General features: G+C 53.9%; 1 protein-coding gene across 5 annotated transcripts in view; it reads left to right on the forward strand.

Annotated features, from left to right (window-relative positions):
* Window positions 1–310: 310 nt before the first annotated feature.
* The window catches only part of ATP13A3 (ATPase 13A3), a 37,873-nt gene continuing 17,683 nt past the window's right edge, over window positions 311–20,500 (forward strand). Inside the window, exons 1-8 of one of the 5 annotated variants that reach the window (XM_081954861.1) lie at window positions 311–399; window positions 13,897–13,966; window positions 16,253–16,426; window positions 17,349–17,543; window positions 17,830–17,900; window positions 18,009–18,089; window positions 18,377–18,446; window positions 19,731–19,865. In XM_081954861.1, the coding sequence (XP_081810987.1) occupies window positions 13,916–13,966; window positions 16,253–16,426; window positions 17,349–17,543; window positions 17,830–17,900; window positions 18,009–18,089; window positions 18,377–18,446; window positions 19,731–19,865 (777 nt within the window). In that variant the 5' untranslated portion in view covers window positions 311–399; window positions 13,897–13,915. Of the gene's footprint in view, window positions 400–4,079; window positions 4,100–7,007; window positions 7,028–12,894; window positions 12,939–13,896; window positions 13,967–16,252; window positions 16,427–17,348; window positions 17,544–17,829; window positions 17,901–18,008; window positions 18,090–18,376; window positions 18,447–19,730; window positions 19,866–20,500 lie in introns of those variants that run through there. The other 4 variants (XM_081954857.1, XM_081954859.1, XM_081954860.1 and 1 more) reach the window with 4 other exon arrangements.

Consider the following 20,500-nt stretch of genomic DNA (forward strand, 5'->3'; position numbering starts at 1 on the left):
GCAAAATCCCCCCAAGACGGAGAGGGGGGGCATCTTGAATTGGGGCTGCGGCCCGGGGGGGGGGGAACAGGTCCGTGGAGGGTGCCGGGGAGGCCTCCCGCCGGGCGCTGCATGGGCCGCACTTGCACGGCGGGCACCGGCCCTTCAGAGCCGCGGGAGGGGAGGGGTGTCGCCCGTGAACCCCGGGCGGCTTGGGGAGGCGGGGGGGGGGAGCCCGGCCTTTGGGGGTCGCGGGGGCGGGGCTCCCCCGGGGGAGGGGAGGGGCGTGAGGCACGTGGGCCCGTCGGGAGGCCCGGCCGGCGCGGTGCATGACGTCACTTCCCGTCGCCGGCGCGGAGGGTCCCGCGGAGCCGGTTGGACGCCTGCAGCCTGGCCGGGCGGGCGAGGCGGCCTCGGCAGGTGAGGGCGGGCGGGGGTGGGGGGATCTGTGGCTGGGGGCCCTCGGGCGCTACGGTGGGCCAGGCAGGGTCCCTGGGGGTGAGCTGGGAGGGAAGAGGCGGTGCCGGGGGCCACGCGGGGCTCCCTCGGGGCGCGTCTGCCCAGGAGGCCGCTCAAGGGATCCAGCCTCCCAGCCCCGGCAGGAACCCCGCTGGCAGCTGCGGAGGGGGAAGCGGGACGGCGCCCTCCGTCTGTCTCCCCGCGGGAGGAGCCGCCTTTGCTGCCTTCGGGGCTGCCCCCCCCCCATGGCCCCCCTCTTCGTGTCCCGGAACCCCCGGGTGGGGCGGGAGAGGGAAGCCGAGGCTCTCCCGGCTCCTTTCCCCAGCTGCCTCCCTCCTCCTGGCCAGGCTGAGCTTCGGGGCCGGGCCTGGGTCCTGCCCTTCCTGGCAAGGGCTGGAGGGCTTGGGGTGGAAGGACCTGCCCTTTCCGGTCGGAAGAGGAAAGGACCCCGCGGCCCCAAAGGGCTCCCCCCCTCGGGGCAAGGTAAGGCTCTGGGTTCAAGAGACGCGCCTCCCCCCCCCCCTTGCTCCCCTCCCTGAAATTCGATGTATGAAACGGCTGTAATTTACATTGAGCACACCGGGTGTGATTTTATGAGTAAACCAACAGAGGAATTTATGTTTTATGTTCATTAAAAAAGAAGGTGGCTTTGGGATTGGTGAAGTTGGGATTGAACCAGTTTTTCGAAGGTTCCCTCTGAAGGTGAAAGAGAGGTGGGCACAATGCAGTACAAGGTACAGGATTACTGCATTGTGCCCACCTCTCTTTCACCTCTGGCAGGCACTCTAGGGAGTGGAAGCCTCCTGAGTTTTACAAAGTCTCTGCCAGGCATTTGGGCAAAATGGCCCTTTGGAGCAACAGGGGAAGACAGAGGCGTCCTTGGTGGTGGTGGTGGTGGTGGTGGTGAAATGGGAGGCAGGGAACCCTTTGCAATTTGTCTTTGAGAACACCCGACAACCTGGGCCCTGCAGGCTCATCCTTTGCAAAACCTCTCCCTACCGATTCCTCCAGGCTGTCTCAACAGGGGCAGAGCCTTGCCTTCATTGGGAAAGTTGGGATATATTCAGCCATGTCTTAAAAGTCACCCGTCTTATATTATATTGTGTTTGTTGGGAGGAGAGGGGTTATGAGTAATCTATTTTAAGATGGGGGGAGGGGAGGGGGCAAAGTATTTGGTATAATATTTGAAAGTGAATTTTTGTGGGGGGGTTGAGGGGGTATAGCATTTGTATGAGATTTACATTGTATGGCGGGGGGGGGTGAAAAGGGGGAAAATCTGTTTGTACAAAACTTTTAATTAAAAAAAAAAAAAGTCACCCGTCTTGAACTGTATAACATAGGCAGACCATCAGCGTGGGAAACGTTTAATTTTGCATTACCGGTATGTCATAAATTGCGTTATGATAAATGTCCTAAAATGTTCTTTAAAAATTGCCAAATTTCAATTCTGTGGGAATCCTGCATCCTCCTGGGTTTTGGGTGCATTCTGTAAGGTAGCTCGTTTGAGGTACCTTGGTTCAAAATGCCTTGCCCTGTAATGCACCGTTTTGCCAAGTTAAAGGTTACATGCATCAGATTTTTATTAGTGTATAGATTTAAAGCAGCTTAATTCCAACCACTGCATGTAGCTTTGTAGTTTGATGGATTCCCTACCAAGGGAAACCTTCATTATCTGTTGATTTCATGTCATTGTTCACCCAAGAACAAGGAGGATTAAGATATCTTTTAAAATTACTCTGAATTTCTTTACATAAAAATGCCTGTGGTTGTATCCTTCCAAAAATCCTTATTGTGGATATTTTACTTTTTATAATACTTTATATATCCCATTCAGGAGAGTGAAAAAGCAGAAAATAATGAAAATTTCCACCTGTCCTTGTGACATAAAGCGGCATTTTCTTAGAAGCCCATGTTGTGTCTGTTGAGTTCAATCCCTTCGGAAAATAAAACTTAACAGCTATTGGGGGGGGGGGGGGCTGTGAAAGGGCAATGGCATTTGAGATTGGTTGTTTTCATCAGTTTTTATTCCTTCTTTGTTTAATATGGCACTAAAAAATTCAGAATGTTTAAAAAAGAAAATAGAGAACTAAAGCCCAGCCAAAAAAACCAGTAAGGCATATGTGTGTTACTTACATTACATCGACAGACTTAAGGAAAGAGGCCCACGGTTGGAGTTACATATTCGATATTCCTAGAATTCCATTAGAAGAAACAGCCATAATCTTGGTCAATACAGTCAAGAATAAAGGGCCAGATTTGGGGGAAAAGCCCACCCTGTCCTTTAATAGCAGGGTTTATTCAAGTTCTTTAACTGTTGCTTTAGTCAGAACTCTTATAAGTGGGGATTTCATTTCTGACTCAGGCCTAGAGTTCAGTCTGGCAGCCTGTTAAAATTGTTAAAATTGAACTTCCAGGTTGGACCTGAATCGTATCTTGTGCTGGTGATGCAAATCCCTATCTTAACTGGGATGCAGGTCAGAATGTCTTGACACAGCAGATCTGCTTGCCACACCTGCCCTGTTACGAAAGAACGTCCTCCTCCTCCTCCTCCGCCACCTGGGCATACCTGGAGGGAGCCCAATAGCCCCCCTCTCGGGCGTACATTGTACCTTAGCTGTGATGTAAGGCTTGTCTTGCCTGATTTGTTAGCAAAAGGTACCTTTGGCCTTCAGTCTCACTGTCCAAATGAATTTTTTTTAATAGACGGCAAAACCCATAATTCTGTAAAGAATGCACTTTTCAGCAATGTAAATATTGTTTTAGTTTGATGGGTGCTTGATACAATGGTCTTCCTTAGGTCCAAACTTTGAAACAAAAGCTTACATTATGCTGCAAATCCCAAGATGGGAAACGATAAAAGAGAGAGCTTTGTTAAAAAGTTGCTGGTATACTTGTAAAATTTCCAGGTATTCATCATCCAGCGATGATATCATGCAGATTTCCAAGTGGCGTCAAGGGGGCAGCTTGACTTGCCTTTCAGCTGCGGAGTCCTTTTGGCCGCACAGAAGCTCCTCAGTGGGCTGGAGGGGCTGCACAGAGGCAGGAGGGAAATCAGGGCCTGGGCCTTTTTTAAAAAAAAGAAAGGCCATTGTGTAGCCTCCACCTCCTTCTCTCTTCACGGAGAATACCCCAGAAGAGGAGGCAGAAATGGGAGGAAGGGAGCCCTTGTTCAATTTTCAACAGGAAGCAGAGACGACCCTCCTGTGGGCCACTGAGGGAGGAGAAGCTTCTCTAGATCTGCTTTACAGTTGCGCACCCGCTTAGACCAAAGGGAGGTGTGACTCCAGCGTCCGTTCATTCCTTAATGGCATTAGCTCTCTTGACCCGGAGTTTGCTGGCGTGTTTTTATTTATTTATTCATTTTGCGTTTTCAGTTTTTCTTGGAACTGAGCGCAGAACATGCAGCTGGCGAGGCAGTGGTCGCGGAGGCGGCTCTTGAACCGTGGGGTGGGTGATGTCAGATTTTGGAAGTCACTCAGCAGGGACAGGAGTGGGTGGCAGGGTTGGGTGATTGGTTCTCTCCGTCTGGAGGGCTTCAGGGCACGGATGGCTGGGTCTTCTCTAACAAGACCTCCAGTATCGTTTCTCCTTAGAAATCTTATCGCTCGGAAGATAAGAACAAGGACAGACAGGGTGGCTGCTGTTGCATGACATAGTTCAGGTATTGTTTAAGCAAAATATACGCTATTTTTAGGTGCCTCCAAGTAGCTCTTGCCAACTTCCTCTGTGATTTCATCTGGCCTCCCAACTCTCTGGTGAGCTGTGGGTCGTACGGGCCACTCTGGGAGGCGCCTTTCTCGGAATGCGGCTGGGCGCTCCGGAGCTGGTGTCCTGAGCTCTGAATGCCTATGAAACAAAGCAGACATAACGCTGCCCTTCCTGAGCCGTTTCTGGTTTTCAGGGGGGAGGGGAGAGTCCGTGGGATCTGAGGGGTGCTGCTTCCCTGGTCCAGTGAGATCGTTGGCCTCTTGGCTAGTGAAGCATGGAGGCCCACTGGGCGGGGTGGGGGGGTGCAGCTTCATCCTCTGTTCCAATGATGGGGAGTCCCAAAGAAAATGCACTGTGAATAAACCATTTTCTGCCTCAGAAACAGGTGGAAGAAGCATCAATTCCTTCTGAAATCCAGGCAAATCATCGCTTCTACTTGAGGGTCGGTGTGATGCCCACATGAGGATCCCCCCGCCAACATCCTGTGTGCGGCTGTTATGGTCTGGATTGCCCGAGGGAAGACCTGGTTCTTCCGTCGGGCGCTGAGGCAGCTGGCAGGATAGGCATGCAATGGATTTTCATTCTGAAGCGGTTGGTGTTTGGTTGTGGTTTTGTCTTATTTTGGTTGGACAGCGATGATTGAGTTGTTGCTTTTCACGTTGTGAGTGGCTTAGTTGCTTGGTGAGTGAGCAGCCGTACAAACTGGATGAATGAAATGAGTGAATAAACAATTGCACCAGTGAGGGATGCCATCCGGTTGAATTTTGTGCATACTTTTCCTTCTGCGCTGGCAGCATTTCCGGATTTGTGCACTTGCACAGCTTTTCTTACCAGAAGCCGTGAAGCGGAATCTGAGGCAGGCGGCCCCCTTTGAACCACACCTGGGCTTCTGGCACCTCTGCTTCTCCCCTGTAGGAAGTGGCTTCCGTGAGCCAGGGAATATATTATTGGGAAGCCTTTCAAGTTTGAATCCCGAGCTGGGGTGCCCTTCTATGCCAGCGTTTCTCAACCTTGGTGACTTTAAGTCACACGGACTTCAATTCCCAGAAATCCCCAGCCAGCAAAGCTTGGAGTGGAAGTCCAACTGACTTAAAGGTTGAGAAAGACTCTTATGGGCTCTTCGGCCTGCTGACCGAGCAGATGAGAGACAGCGCTTTGCAGTGATGGTGAGAGACCGTCGCCAGTCTGCATGCAGACTTCCCTGCTGATGGGGAGCAGGCAAGACCCCATCATTCCTGCCACCGTTTGACCAGTCTGCCACCCCTCCAGCCAAAACCCAGTCCCCCCCCCCAAAAAAAAAATCTCTTTCTGTGCTATGGAATCTAAAGATGACCTTGCAAGCCAGCCTCCTTTTCCTGACAGCTGACCGTCCCGGAGGCCTGGGCTCAGGTGCACCTGCCTATTTTCTTATGAGGAAATAAGGAGTTGGGTAAGCAGAGGCAAATTCAGAGCTTGCAGGTGGGGGGTCTCAATAAAGACAAAGTCTGGCAAAATAAGAAATAACAGAGCCTGGAGTGAAGAAGCATTGAACGAAGGAGTGCCGAAGGGAGTGACCCTTTGGAGAGAATGAAAATGCCTGAAGGAAAAGCCCTTGTACCCCACCTTTATTGTTCTTACTAATAATTAATACAGGAGGAGGAGGAGGAGGAGGAGGAGGTCGGCCCGCTTGCCACGTGATTCGTTTTGGCCAACAGAAACAGAAACACAGAACCTGCTGTGCCAAGGAGAGTTCACACACTCCTTGAAGGGGCAATTGAAGCCGCTTGCCCACCAACTCCGACCTGGGCCTCCCTCAAGGCCCTTCAAAAGGCAGCCATCGGGTCTCTCTCAGGGGGTCCCCGGGGCGGGGCAGGCACAGCCAGGATGGAGACGCTGGAGGGAGGGGGTCCACTGGCAGCCAGGCTTTTCTGAGAGCCTCTCTAAAGGGAGAAGATGGGAGAAGAGGGGTGGGAGGGCAGATGTTAGTGAGCGATGCTGGCATTCGGCCCTCCCTCCCTTTCTCTTGCCTTTCTTCCTCATCGGCTGCTCTTGGCTGTTTTCCCCCACAAGGGAAGAGTGGGATGTGTGTGTGTGTGTGTGTGTGTGTGTGTGTCCCCTTTTTGTTGGATGCATTGCATCAGTCACGGGGGCAGTTTGTCAGCCTGGGCCCACCCCAGCCCGGTCCCATCCTCTGGCCACAAAGCCCCCCTCCCGGGCAGCCTCCCAGTCTTGTTTGTGGGCTGGGTGCCTTTGGGCGGCACGTCTGGGGTGCCGTCCCTGCAAGGCGGGCTCCCCAGGGCAAGCAGTGACCGCCGTACGTCCGTGCCAAAGCGTCGGCACCTTTTCCCTGTTTTGGGGTCTGGTGCTTGCCCCTGCTCTGAGCACAAAGCCTCCCATTGTGGAAGCAAGGAAGGGTTTGGTCGGAGGCATAATATCCTCCGTGCTTTTAGCCCTGCAGATAACATCAGGACTCCTGCCCGCACACGGCCCTCGGCCCCAGCGGCCATTTGTGTGCTTTGAATAGAGTGCGCTGCTCCCTCCGTCTGGGGGCTGAGGGCACATCCTCTGCCTCCCCCCCCCCTCCATTGTTGGTCTTTTTGGTGGTTGCGCTGCAAGGCGAGCTGAGCCAAGAGCTTTTTTGATAAAAGAGTTTGAGCACTTTGGAGACCTTGTTTTTTAAAGGTTTTGACAAAACAGTTCATTGGCAGGACTTCCTCTGAGATAGCAGGATGGCTATTAAGGACCGGCCTCAGCGATAAAAGCTGGCCAGGCAGCGGAGAGGATGGAGGGGAGCTCCTGCTGCTGCTGGCGCTGAAGGAGCCGGGCCGTGGTCCATCCGCCTCTGGCGAACGGCCGGCTCGCCCTTCTGATGCGGTGCCTCTCCAGGCTTTCATCCCTGGGGGTGAGCGAGGCGCCTGGGGGCCAGGAGACGACGGGCGCTTGGCAATCTGGCTGAAGGCAGGAGCAGAAGGGAGCAGGACAAACGGGGGAGCAGCAAGGGTGGGAGGGGAGGGGAGGAAGAGGAGCGCTTCACCCACCAGGGTCTCCCTGGATCCTTTCAGCTTTGGTGTCTTGTGTTAGGGTCCCAAATGGAATCCAGGCATCCTGTCTGGTCTGCAGCCATATCTCTTTTGGACCTTTGGCCTCCCACCTTGTCCTGCAGGAAGGTGCCAAAGCTGCAGAAGGGCGGGGCTTGCTCTGAGGTGGGGGGGCTCGCTTTCTGTTGGAGTTCAGAGTTGACACTCTCCAGCTTTCTCTGTTGTAGAGTGGGGGGCTTTTCTCCCTTCGGCTGCCTTGCTTGGAAGGGCAAAATAATCTTGAGGACCAAGCTCAGCTTTATGGATTATAAAATAAGTTCTGTGCCCGGTTATCATTTCTTACTGAAGTCTTCTGATCTGGCACCATTTGCCTTCTCCAAGGGGCGGAGAATGGAGCCCTTCAATGGAACAACAAGTGGAGAGCAGCAATGTTGTTATTTATTGTGGTTGATCAGCCAGATGTTTAGAGAGGAGTTGGTCGCCTTATCCACTTATAGGAAACGGGGGTAGGTCCAGTGTTGATGTTTGATGGTATTAAAGGGTCCCAAAAGGTAAGCCCTTCGGAGCCAAGCTGCTCTTTGCAATTGACTGGTGGTGATTTGGTCAATGCCGCCAGTACTCAAGCGTTGCTCCGGGTGTCTTTTGATTGCACCCAGAGTGTCTCCCATTACTATTGGCCTGATCCTTGCTTCTCTTTGGCCACAGTCATTCAACTGTAAGTTGGATTTTCTCCAGTTTTTCTATTCTGTATCTCCAGATATTGCAACGTCCATTATTCAGTTTTGTTTTGTTTTGTTTTTGTCTTCTCAACAGTTGTAAAGTCTAGAATGTTCCGTGCCTGGTCTCTCTGTCGGTTTGCATTCTAAAGTCCCAGAGCACTTTAGAGTTTCTTTTGTTTTCAGTGACTTTCTCTATTTTATGGTCCCACCAATTCTCCCTTGGAGGCAAATGGTATTTCTTGGAGCTACTTTGTTGTTGCTACTTTGTCCTGCCGTTGCTTGTAGTCGGTCCTGGTGATCTTCTTGTGCGCGTTGGCTCTGGAGGCTGGGTCTGGTGCAGCCAGAATCAGCCACTTTCTTCAACTTTCCTGCTCTTGGCCATTGTCACCTCTCGTTGTCACCTGCTTTTCTTTTTTCTTTTTTTTTAATGTGGTGTCCACGTGATACTTTGTCTTCCCGTGTCTCTTTCCTGTTCTTCCTTTGGTCTTTCTTGTAGGCCATTTGGGTCTCTCCGGTACTCAGTAAGCTTCAGTGCATCTTCTTCACCATCCTTCAGGTGGTCTTCCAAGTGCCCTTTTCACTTCTTCAGCTGCCTTATGTACTTGCAACGTTCCCCCGCCCGTCTGTTTTCCTTGGGAGGTAGAGTCTGTCAACATTGCTGTGTGGATTTATTATTTTTCTGATCTTCTTATCCAGGGCCTTTGAGTTCTGCTTGGGTCCAGGTCACTATTATGACTGGAATTGCCCAGGTGTCTATTGCCTTGATGCTATTTCCTCCTCTGAGTTTGGACCTCAAAATATTTTTCACTCTCCCCGTGCCTTCACTTCTCACCACCTCCTTGACGTTGTTGGTTTGAAGGATGCCCAGGTGTTTTCAGTGGCTGTGGTGTTATTTGCAGAGAGCCTCTGGATTCCTTCAGCGTTATTGTTTTCCCCTGTTGATGCTAAAGGTGGCGTCTTCATCCAGCCCAAACTCCGCTGCAGCATCTTCACTATACCGATATCCTCTTATGCCTCCTTTCCTCCCACAGCAGGTAAGAACAGGGCGGACCCTTTTCCTTCTTCTTTTTCCAAGAAGACATTCTTAGATCTGCTCGGACAGGAGCGTGGATTCTGTGGAAGATGCTCTATTTTGGGGTCCAAATCTAAATGGCAGATTTTTAACTTACTCAGGGTGAGGTCCTAAGTTGGCTTTACTGGTACAGTAAGGAGTGAGTTTTCCAAGGAGTTTTAAGAGCTGCTCAGCTTGAGGTGGCATTTTCTCCCACCCAGTGACAACATCTGGGGCTGCGCTTGTGGGGAAAGAGCGGTTGCCTCGTGGCCTCCTTGGGGGCCGGTTGTCCCTTTGGGGACAGAGGCTGACCTCCCTCTTCCGGGGGGTCTCCTGGGAGTTTGACTAACTGGGTTTTATTCTCTCAGGGAGCATCACTCCCACCTTCACCGTGGGACGGCCATGGGGCCCCAAGTCTCTACTGGCTCTGGAAGAAACGGGGAGGCCTATGCCGGCTGCTTGTTCCTCAGAGGAGGCCTCCAAAGGCAGCCGAGGCCCAGGAGCAGAGTAGGGGAGGGTAGCTCTCCTGCCCTTTGGAGGTCTTGCTGAGCTCTGAGCAACGGGCCTGATGGCCAGCTGGGTCCAGAGAGTGCTGGGCGAAATGATGAGTGTCCTCGCAAGGGCAAGGAAGAGAGCAGCTAGAGTGCCCACTGGGTGGGAAAGCCCACTGGGCACAGAATCACAGGCAAAGTCTTCCAAGTTTAAAAGCCCCCCCCCTTTTTTTTTTCCCTGGGCAGAAGCAAGCCTCTTGCTGCCTCCCGTTGGCCCGTTGGCCCGTGAAGCCTCTGGGTATGGCTGGGAGCCCAGCCCTGTGGTTCTTTGCCTCCCTCCCTCTTCCCTGCAGTTGGAGTGAAACCTTCTGGACTCCACCAGCAAGCTCTCTCTCCCCCCCCCCCCCAACAACTTTGATTGATTTAGATTTATGGAAAGGCTTTAAACTAAAAACTGGAGGGGGGGGGGAGACAGCATTTTGCAGGGCCTGAGCCCAGGGCAAGGCGCCTGAGTGGTAAGGAAGAAGGGGAACTCCAGATACAAAACAGGAGACGGAAAGAAGCAGACAAACACGGGGTCAGTCAAAAGGGCCCCCAGATGCCCCACGTGCACTAATCCTCAAAGGATGAGGAAGAGACTTTGGGGGAACTCGAACTCCTGGCCCATGGCTGTCTTTACTGAAACTTGGTGGGAGGAAACGCAAGACTGGAATGTACAGCTAGAAGGATTTAAGTGGTTCAAAAGAAACAGAGGAGGTAGAGTAGCACCAGATGTAAGAAATAACTATACACACCTCTGCAGGGGGGGGGGGGGAAGGCACCTTGGTTACATTTGAATTACCATCAAACAGGGGGGAGGGAGCAATGTTCCCTCTAATTTTTTTTCGATGTGAGCAGAAAAGTATAGTGTTTGAGCGGCACATTTTCATGCCTGAGCACCCGAATTTTTTTCACAGATGTCACCTAAGACAACAACGAAATCAGTATGATTTGAAACTCAAAGTTACGTTTCTTCAAGGTACCCGCTTAATTAAAAGTGTTATATAATATCAGTATCACTTAACAACGCTCCTGCTTAGCAACCAAAATGTTGGCTCAGAAACTCTGGCATTTGAAGCACGCAACTCTTAAAGCTGTCAAGTTACAGGACCCTTGCACCCCTAACCCTTTAGGGAAAAAAACCCCCAGGGGTCTTCAAACCTGACAGCTTTAAGATTTGTGGACTTCAACTCCCAGAATTTCTCCTCCAGTCCTGTTGGCTCAGGAACTCTGGCATTTGAAGCATGGAAGTCTTAAAGCTGTCAAGTTACAAGACCCTTCCACCCCTAGAAAAAAAATGCAGAGCTCTTCAAACCTGACAGCTTTAACACTTGTGGACTTCAACTCCCAGAATTCCTCCTCCAGTCATGTTGCAGCGACGTCATCTGCGTGGATCTGCTCCATCTCTGCTTTCTTCATTGTGGGCAGGGCTGCTGCTGAAGTTGCCGACGAGTTGCCAGCAGAATAACTGCTGCTACCTCCTCCTCCTCCTCCAACAGCACCACCAGATTTGCTCCTGAGCTCAGCGCTGGGTAACCCGTGCCCGCTCCTCCTCCTCCGTGCTTTTGAAGAACCATGAGGCTTTTTTTCCCCCTGCTCCCTCCCCGCCTTCCTACTGTCTCCCGCAGCCTCATGGCTCTTCAACAGCACGGCGGAGGAGGAGGAGGGGGCAGGCAGGGGTAACCCAGCGCTGAGCTCAGGTGCTCCGAGCAGAGGGGAGGCGCCGCTGCCACGCGCGGAGATGCCGGCTGGAGCTTTGCCGGCTTCATCTCAGCCGCAGCGCCGGGCGGCAAATCCGGCAGTGCTGCCTGTTAGAGGAGGAGGAGGAGGTGGTGGCAGCAGTTCTTCCGGTGGCGGCGGGGGCTTTGGGGCTTCACAACTAGCCTCAGTCGCCCCGTGCTCCTCAAAGCAAGTCTGGGGAAGTCCTTTGCAGGTGGCCCGTTCTAGCTGCCTGCAAAGGACCTCCCCAGCTTCCAAAGCCTGTGGCAATAGAAATCACTGCGCGGCAGTTGAAAACTGCTGCGCGGTGTTTTCTTGCCACCTGCGCGCTAGCGCAGCCGCGCACCTTAGAGGGAACGTAGGGAGGGAGGGGGGGAGAGAATGATGTGTGCTGCAGCTACCAAAAAGGTGATGGTGGACTCGAGGTCCGGGCCAAGAGGGATGGTGCTGCTCATAGGCAAATTTGGAATATGGCATCTAGTTCTGGTCAGCACAATAGAAAAAAGAAGTTGAGAGAGAGAGTGCAGAGAAGAGCAGCTAAGAGGATTTAGAGAGGCCAAATGGCAGGATGAAAGCTTAAGGGGACCAGGTCCCTTCAGCCTGTTGCAGAGAAAGATTAGGGGTGACGGGTCTCCCAGTCACGGTTGATTAAAAAAATTGATGACTTTTATCAAACTTATTTTAATAAAATGCTCTTGGAGTAAACATCTATCTAAAGATAGTTTTCTATTTTAAGATGCAGTGATAATTTAGTTTGTTCAGCATGAAACGGAGCTTAGTTGTCTCCCACGAGGGGGCTGTGTATTCTGCAATATCGGGACTGTCGGTGAGTCAACGGAGCGGGTCAGAGGAGGAGCCGCGGCAGGACATTGATAACAGTTGCTCTCTAAAATTATGACTTGATTTAAACCAAGCCTTTTTACTAGTGATTTAAATCATAATTTAAATCCGAACCACCCTGCCTCTGTTGCTGAAGGGGCTGCCCCAGGGAAGAGGGCTTCCATCTGTCCTCCAAAGCACCTGGTGGCCGGGCTAGAAGTAGCTAGACGGAGTACGTTTAAAGAGAGACGCAACCTAGAAGGGGGGGGGGGGGGGACCAATTTCCTGGCAGAAGAAGGAAGCAGTAGAACGGCTGCCCTGCAGAGGTCGTGCTTTCTCCATGAGAAGAGACTGGGCAGCCATTGGCCCAGCCTAGTATGGGGTCTTGGACAAGAAGCCCCTCCGGGCTCTCCTTGTTCCCCCTTTGTCTTCTGGGGAAATGGCCTTTTCCCTCCAAGAGGGAGGCTGGGAAACAAGGTGCAGCCCTCTGGCAGGGAGAGGAGGGAGCAAAGGTCCACTCGGGAGCCCTGAGAAAGGGAAACCGTGGCAGCTGCTCTGCCTTTTGCCCTCCCGAGGGCTTGGGAAGGCCCGGGGCTTCCTGCGGTGGGTGCCGCTGGCGCAGGTGGCCCAGGGCTTCCCGGGCACCCAGGTGAAACCAACCGGGGCTCGCTTGAGCTCCTCCTCTGCATATACAAATCCAGCCTCCCTGGGAGAGGCGTCAGGCATCGTTGGCAGTATCACCTTTATTTCCTGGTCTGGGGAATCCAGGATGGCGAAAGAAGGGGACAGACACACCTGCAACCCATATATCCCTTCCTGTCTTCAGCAGAGAGGAACAGAAACTGGAGGGGGGGCAGAGAGAAAACTCCAAGGAGGGGCGGGGGGGGGAGTGGCCAGATGTGGCTCTTCAGGTGGAGCTGCCTTCCAGGGTGGACAGGTTTGGTTTCTGTTTACTTCAAGAGGCCCTCATTTCTTCAACAGGATTTATGCACAGATAATCCTCCACCGAAGGTGAATTCCCTTTGCTAAGCACCTTGTGCCCCATTTGATAATCTCGTCACAATTCAAGTGAATCCCTGCAGCTGTTAAGTGAAACGGAGGGGGGGGGTAGGTGTAAGCAAATCCGTTTCCCCCCTTGACTTTGCTTGCTGGACGCCAGCTGGGAAGGCTGCAGGAGGGGACCCCGTGATCCTGGGAAGCTCTGGCCGTCCTACAGCCATGCCGGTTGCCACGTGTCTTTCAAGGAGAGACTGGACTGCCATTTGTCAGAAAAGGTGTAGGGTCTCCTGTTTGGGCGGGGGGTTGGACTAGATGACCTACAAGGTCCCTTCTAACTCTGTTCATCTGTAAAGTCTCCAAACTTTGATCCCATCACTGCGGGGAGGCTGCGGCGGTCATAAGTAAGTGTGAAAACCGGTCATAAGTCGCTTTTTTCAGTGCTGTTGTAACTTTGGATGGTCACTAAACGAGTGGTTGTAAGTTGAGAGCTACATGCACCACCTTTTCTAGCAGAAGGATGACAAGGAGCAAATGCTTGGTGTACTTTTGAAGAGCTCCACAGTCAGGAATTTCTTCCGGGCTGTTGCCACAGAGCTAGTGGCCCCCCTCCTCTTCCTTCCCCCCCACTCCCCCTCCCCCCCCCAGCGGACGAAGGCCTGTTCCTTCTCAACTGCCCTGCGGGGGTGGCCTGAGAGAGTTGTGGGGTTTTCCTCCAGGCAGCCCACCTGGCCTGGGGAGCCTTGCTTGAGGACGGCCAAGGCAGAAGGCAGAACTGCTCTTAGTAAATGTCCTTTAACACCCCTTGGTCCTCCCCCTTGGCTGGGGAATTCTGGGAGTTGAGCTCTTAAAAGGTTGGGAAACTCGGATTTCAAAGCTGCTTCCCTTTTCTCTCCCAGTCCGAGCTAAGAATCCAGCATGATGGACAATGAAGAAAACGTGCTCCAGGAAGGCGAAGAAGAGGAGCTGGTAATCCCTTAATCCTCATCTCTTTCCCTCCTCTCCCCGCCCTCCCCCACCCCGCCCCCACCCCCACTTAACTACATGGCATCAGACACACGCACAGACACACACACAAGCACACACTGGCAGCTGCAGGCAATAGTTGAGCCGAGATTAAAGGTTTCCTGCAGCCATTCATTCCGAGCCCTCCCACAGGTTGACCAAGATCTTACCTGCCTTCCACATGCCCTCACCCGTGGAAGTACCCTGGGCAGTTTGGGTCAGGCCCTCGCTCTCTAGCCCAGCCTACCTTACAGGGCTGTTTGGGGGAGATGAATACCCATGGAGACCTCTACCTAGGCCTATGGGGAAACCCACCCTTCCTTCCTTCCTTCCGTGCCTTTCTTGAGAAGAGGTGAAGGTGAAAGCTCCCGCAGGGGCCCCAGTGACTTTACTCCCTCCCAACAAGCTGCACCCCCATCTCTAGGCAAGTGCCCCCTCAGGGAAGCTCCGGAAGGGCTTTCCCCCCATTCACACACACACCTGACAAAGGGGGCGACTGCTTGCAGACCTCACGGGCAGCTCTCCTGGGAGGAGATCCTTACGGGGAGCAAATTCAATTTAATTTCAATTTATTAGCGCTTATAGACCGCCCCCTCTCCCGAAAGGGACTCGGAGAGCGGCCCAGCCGGGGCAGAGGCGGCTCTTCACAGGCCAACCGGGGGGGGGGGGGGGGAAGGTGCCTTAACCTTTGGGTGGGCCCACTGGAGGGGATCCTGCCTGGAAGCCCCCCGGGGGCTGGGTGAACCTCACTTGCAGAACGCTCCCACCAACCCCTTGGCCGGTTGCCACGGAGACAGGCGTCCGGTTGAATATTGATGGAGGGCAAAGCGCCTCCAGGGCAGCTCTATCCACCCAGTCGCAGGACCCAGCCGCTGAAGCCCATTCCCCAAAAGGAGGCCTCGGTGGGAAGGGCTGGGATGGCCCTGGAGGGCTCTTGCACGGCAGACTGACCCCCGGCGGGAGGGGCTCTGGGCCCTTCAGAGCCCCAGGGGGCTCCCTGCTGCCTTCTTCCCAGAGATCCCTTTCATTGCCACTTCTGGCTGCCCTGGATTTCCTTAGCAGAACCAGATCCTGGGATCCAGTAGAGTTCAATCCTTCTTTTGCTTGTATCTAATGGACCGGATCTGAAGCTTTATAACTTTCTAAAGCCCCCAAATCTATGGGGAGAGCTTCTAGGGCAGGGATGCCTAATCTTTCCTCTTAAAGGCATGGCAAAATTGTGCATGCATGCCCGTACCCACATTTCAATGCATCCTGCACACACGGACACCGCCCCCCCCCCCCCCGGCGAGAGTTTTCACCTTTCCCAAGCTCCGGAGGCTTTCCTGAAGCCTGGGGAGGGCAAAAACGGGCTTCCCTGGCCCACCGGAGACCCTACGGAAGCCAGAAACAAATCATTCCCGAACTTCCGGTTGGCCGTTGAGCCTGTTTCTGGCCTTCCACAGGCTCCGGGGGCTTTCCTGAAGCCTGGGGAGGGTGAAAACGGCCTTCCCTGGCCCTCTGGAAGACCGAAAATCAGGCGGCTGGCGTGCACATGTGCACCAGAGCTGATGCCTCGCGTGGCAGCAAACATGGCTCCATGTGCCACCTGTCGGCCGCGTGCTATAGTTTTGCCATCATGGTTCTAGGGTGTCATTAACCCTGAACTTTGCTCCTCCCCTCCCTCCTCCAGTCTCTGGGACTCTTCCTTCCCCCTCGGCTGCTGCGGCTGCAGGTGCCACCTCCCTTGTTGCCCCTTCCCTGCCCCGCCCTGCAGTAGAGGTCACCTTGCAGCCGGGGTGAGGGGCCGGGCCGTCTTGGGTGTGGCTCAGGGCTGCCGCTAAGGCTCGTCCTACCACAGCTCTGCCTCCTAACCACCTTCCGTTGTGGCCGTCACTAGGTAGCTCATCATAGACCGCTTTCTCCCATTGACGCTCTTAAATTTAGTCCCTTTAGCCTCTTTGTGGGCTATTGTGGATGGGATGCCTGGGGGGGGCGCCTGGGGCTCCTGCCGTGCTTTCTCCCTGTTCTGCTGATGCCCAAGTGGTATTTGGGGGGGGGAGGCAGTAAGACCACCGCTCCTGTGCCAGGGCCACAAAGGGCTCTTTGGGCTGGTGGCGTTCGGCCCAAGCGCAGCTGTAAGCCATGCCCAGCCAGGCTGTGGGGGGAGGGGGCACGTGCTCTCAGGCCCCCCACCCCACCCCCCTTCCCCAGGTGTCCTGCCGGAGCCACTGGAAGGCCAGGCTGAGCCTCCTCTCTCCGTCTGTGCAGAAAATCTACGGGTACAACTTCTGCCGGTGGAAGCTGGTCTTTGTGGCCGGAGGGGTGCTGTGCTCGGGGGGCCTCCTCCTCCTCCTCCTCTACTGGATGCCAGAGTGGCGAGTGAAAGCCACCTGCCAAAGGGCTTCGCTGAGGCACTGCCAGGTCGTCCTGCTGAGAACAACCGTAAGCCTGGGGCCGGGGCAGCTGTGGGGCTTTTGGGGCCATCGGCTCCTCTGGATTCAGGAATGGTCCTTAGTGCCGGCTGGGGCCTTCTGCTTCAAGAGCCAGCAGGGGGTGGGAGTGAGTGGCTCCCCCTCGGGCCTTCTGCTTCAAGAGCCTGCAGGGGGTGGGGGTGGCTCGTCCTTCCTCGTGGGATCCACCTTTCCAGGGTGCCGTTTTCCTGGCTGAAGTGTTGTCAGCGCAGGACAGAACAATAATAAAGAGCAGAAAACGTGGAAAGTTAATTGAGGTCGGGTCAGGCAGCGTGCTAGCGCCTAAACCTGGCTTAGCAAAATGCACTTTGTGGAGCCACGTAAGTGAATAGGGGCCTAATACTCAGCGTGCTAAGGCAGTCGCTAGGCTCCCACCCAGTTAGAGCTGAAGAGCCGTTGAGGGGCGAGGGAAGCGAGAGAGTCAAGGGGCAGCCATTTTGTGCCTTGAGTGACAGGAGGGTTGTGGAGAGAAAAGGTGGCCAGGAGGATCAAGTGAAGCTCAGGCGCTTAGCAAATACCCAGGTGGAGCCTGAAGAGGATTCAGCCGGTCAGTGGAGAAGACAAGAGGGGGAACTTGGGCAGAAGCGCTTTAGGAATTGGGCCTTTGGGTCTGCTCCATCCCTGGGCCTTCTCCGGCCAGCGGCTCCAGCATGGCGGCTGCCCCTAGGAAAGGCTCTCTCGGCTGGCCTCTGACCCCCCCCCCCGCCTAACGCTAACCCCTGGTGGCTCCCCCTTTGTCGCCTTGGCCCCAGAGAGGCTCTGAGGGCAGGAGGAGGGGTCTGTCAGGGCGGCCCGAGAAGGTCTCGGAGGGTTGGCAGCTGGACCCGTTTGGCCTCCTGAGATTGCAGGAAGCGGAATGGAAACGCCTTCTCCCTTTTTTCCTCCCTCCAAAGGACGAATTCCAGAGCTGGTTCTGTGCAAAGGTCCGCAGCGTCTTTTCCCTGGGCCCCCACCCCTTGCAGCCCCCCACAGAGCTGGCCCCGGAGAAGGTGGCCAACGGCTCCAGCACTCCTTTGTGCGTCCCTCCCTCGGACGAGAACGGCAGCAGCGCCTTGAACGGCCTCTCCCAGGACCCCCAGCTCCTCCAGGTACCCAGCCCGGGCAGAGCAGCCTGGCTAGGCCTCGTTTCGCCAGGGAAGCCTCCGGAAGGCTTCTGTGGGAAAAGAGGCTTCCCTGATGGGGCCAAAAGCGAAGGAGCTCCACGTTCGGCTTGCCTCTCCTGTGGGCATAGCGACCCAGAGAAGTGGGGCGAGGAGGGGGGGCAACAGGCGGAAGGGTGTGGAGGTGTAAGGCTGCCACCAGTGCTCCGTCCGCCTGTACGAGCAGCACCTGCTGAGTCTCCCCCTGAAGCGGCAACTGTTTCTTGCCTTCCAGCTGCGCTATTTCACCCACCACAGCGTGAAGTATTTCTGGGATGAGGCGGTCCAGAACTTCACTTCCATAAAGTAAGAGACGGACGCTGAGAGAGAGAGAGAGAGAGAGGCCCTGGCAGCGTGGGGGCTTCACCCGCCTGGGCCGGCCTTTCACACAACCCTCCTCTCCCCTTCCTGCAGGGGTTTGGATGGCTCCACGACCTGCGCTTCCATCCATCGGGAACACAGCACGGGGCTGACAAAGGAGATGCAGGACTACAGGTGAGCCATGGCAAGGAACACGGGGGGAGGGATCCCCGCAGCTTCCCCCTCAGCACCAGCTGCTGCTTCTCTGCCCCTCTCCCCCCACTCGGCTTCCACATCCTTGTGGCCATCCGGAAAGGGCCCAGAGGTGCCCAGGAACCCCTGCAGGATCCTCGGCCTCCCTGTGTGCCCGGCCAGCTCTTCTTCCTCCTGGCTGGTCCTCTTAGTGCTGGGTGGCTGTTTTGGGCAGCAGCCACCAGCTAAATTTGTGCACTTTTCGTTTTTTTAATCTCCTTTGGATGTAGGAAGATTTTCTACGGACTGAATGAGATTGCAGTCAAAGTGCCTTCCATTTTTAAACTGCTGATTAAAGAGGTGAGCCTTTTGCCTTGGAAGAGGGTGGGGAGTGGCTATTCTTGGCCCCCTGAGTCTTGAGAAAGCATTACCAGGGAGGCTGGGGGAGACTAGCAATCTCCCAGCTCCCGTGTCTCAGGCTGCTGCCTATGTGGGTTCCTGTCAAAAAGCAGATGTCAGGGTTGGGCTATGCACAAGAGCACCCCAACATCTGTGTTGGGGCATCTCTTCGTGGGCCAGGCTGTTTTTAACTTACTATGTCACCTAAAAATGCTCCTGCTCATTAAGCAGAGTCTGGTTGCTCTGCTTCCGGGATCCTGGGATGGGAAGAGGCCAGGCATGGACAGAGTGGGGGCGGGGGGGGGCAGGACTGGGCCATCACCCTGAATGAGGCCTTTGCAGGTAGGTGCAGGGCAGGTATGTCCAACCGTGGCAACTTGAAGACCTGCGGACTCCAGTTCCTAGAATTCCCTGGCCAGCATGAATCACTGCTGCAGTGCCCAATTTCCTTTGGCTTTTATTGAATGAATTTTAATAAAAACAAAGAGAAGGAAAACTAACAATAAAGAAAAAGGAAATTAAAATAAAAATCAAAAGTAAAATATATATGCACAAATGCATTTCAATAAGGAATTGTCTTTCCTTGCAATCATTCTATAGCGAATCTGTTTCAGTACCTGATTCTGTCCTAATATAATCAAGTATTGAATAGCTGAGGAGTCCCTGTACTTATCTTTCCCCTGCTGGAGAATGCTTTAAGTAGGACACGGGGGATCCACTTTCTTTGTCCAGGTGCCAGTTTGCCCACAATAAGAAAATAGCTCAAAGGGATCTTCTCTCAAATTGAGTCTTAAAGCTTTTGGGACCTGCAGCCTTTAAGAGAAACATTAATCTCCAGGGAAACAGCCGGAGACAATGGGAGCTGAACTCCTGTTAGGTCAAAGCTTGCCTGTCCAACCCATCCATCGCAACAGAACCGCATAAAGTGGAAGTGTGTGCGTGTGTGCGTGTGTGATAGGAAGCTGAGTGTGCCAGAGCTGAGCCTGGGCAGACCCTGTGGCTGCAAGGCCTTCCCCGGAGCCCTCGGAGGCTTGTCCATTGGAGAGGGATTAAAAAAACACACGGCCGTTTTCCTCCCTCAAGAGCCCCCACAACCGCTTGTGAAACGTTGAGCTGAACGCTAGAAAATACTTTGTAGGTGTTGCCCCTGAAGAGGGAATTCAGCACTCGGACCACCAGGCGAAGGAGGCGGCTACTCTCTAACGCTCGTTTCTGTTTTTCTCCGTTTCTCTCCCCTCCCGGCAGGTCCTCAATCCGTTCTACATTTTCCAGCTATTCAGTGTGATCCTCTGGTGCACGGATGAATATTACTACTATGCAATTGCCATTGTGATCATGTCTCTGATCTCCATCGCCAGCTCACTCTACAACATCCGAAAGGTGGGATTCTTTTGCTGCTGCTGCTGCTGCTGCTGCTGCTGCGCGTGATCAGCTGGCTGGGTTGGCACAATGGGCCAAGCTTGGGTTATTTTTAACTGATCGAGTGAATCCAGCCAGTTCGGTTAGTTTAGGATCCAGGACCTGGAGCAAACGCTCCAGTCGGTTACTGGGTTAAGTATGTTGGTGTACAAACGCAGCCTTGGTGTGTCCCAGCGCATTGTGTCGCCCTGACCTAAGCTGTGTCTGGTCTTGGATGGTGTCCTTCCTTGGCATCAGTTTGCCTGAGAGACGTCCCGGATCCTGCTGTCGCTTGGCCACCTACTTCGGGCTGCCCAAACTTCCAAAGGTTCAGAGACATTTCAGAGGAGATAACTCTGATGCTGAAAAGCTTACGGACCCTTTTGAACGTTCAACATTTCTGCATAAATGACTCAGGAATAAATATGTATAGTTTTGGATCGCTTTCTTCAATGAAGAGATGAACAGGTGTGATATTTTTGACTAATTGGATTCGCTTTATCTGGCTTTAGGACTTGGGTGGAGAAGGGAGCCCATTTTAGGTCCTATTTATGCAGAAATAATGAAAACTCAGAACAGTTCACAGGCGTTTAAGCACCACTTAAGCACAGCTCTGA

This window comes from Natrix helvetica (assembly GCF_964273705.1).
Source record: "Natrix helvetica genome assembly, chromosome: 5".
NCBI lineage: Eukaryota > Metazoa > Chordata > Lepidosauria > Squamata > Natricidae > Natrix > Natrix helvetica.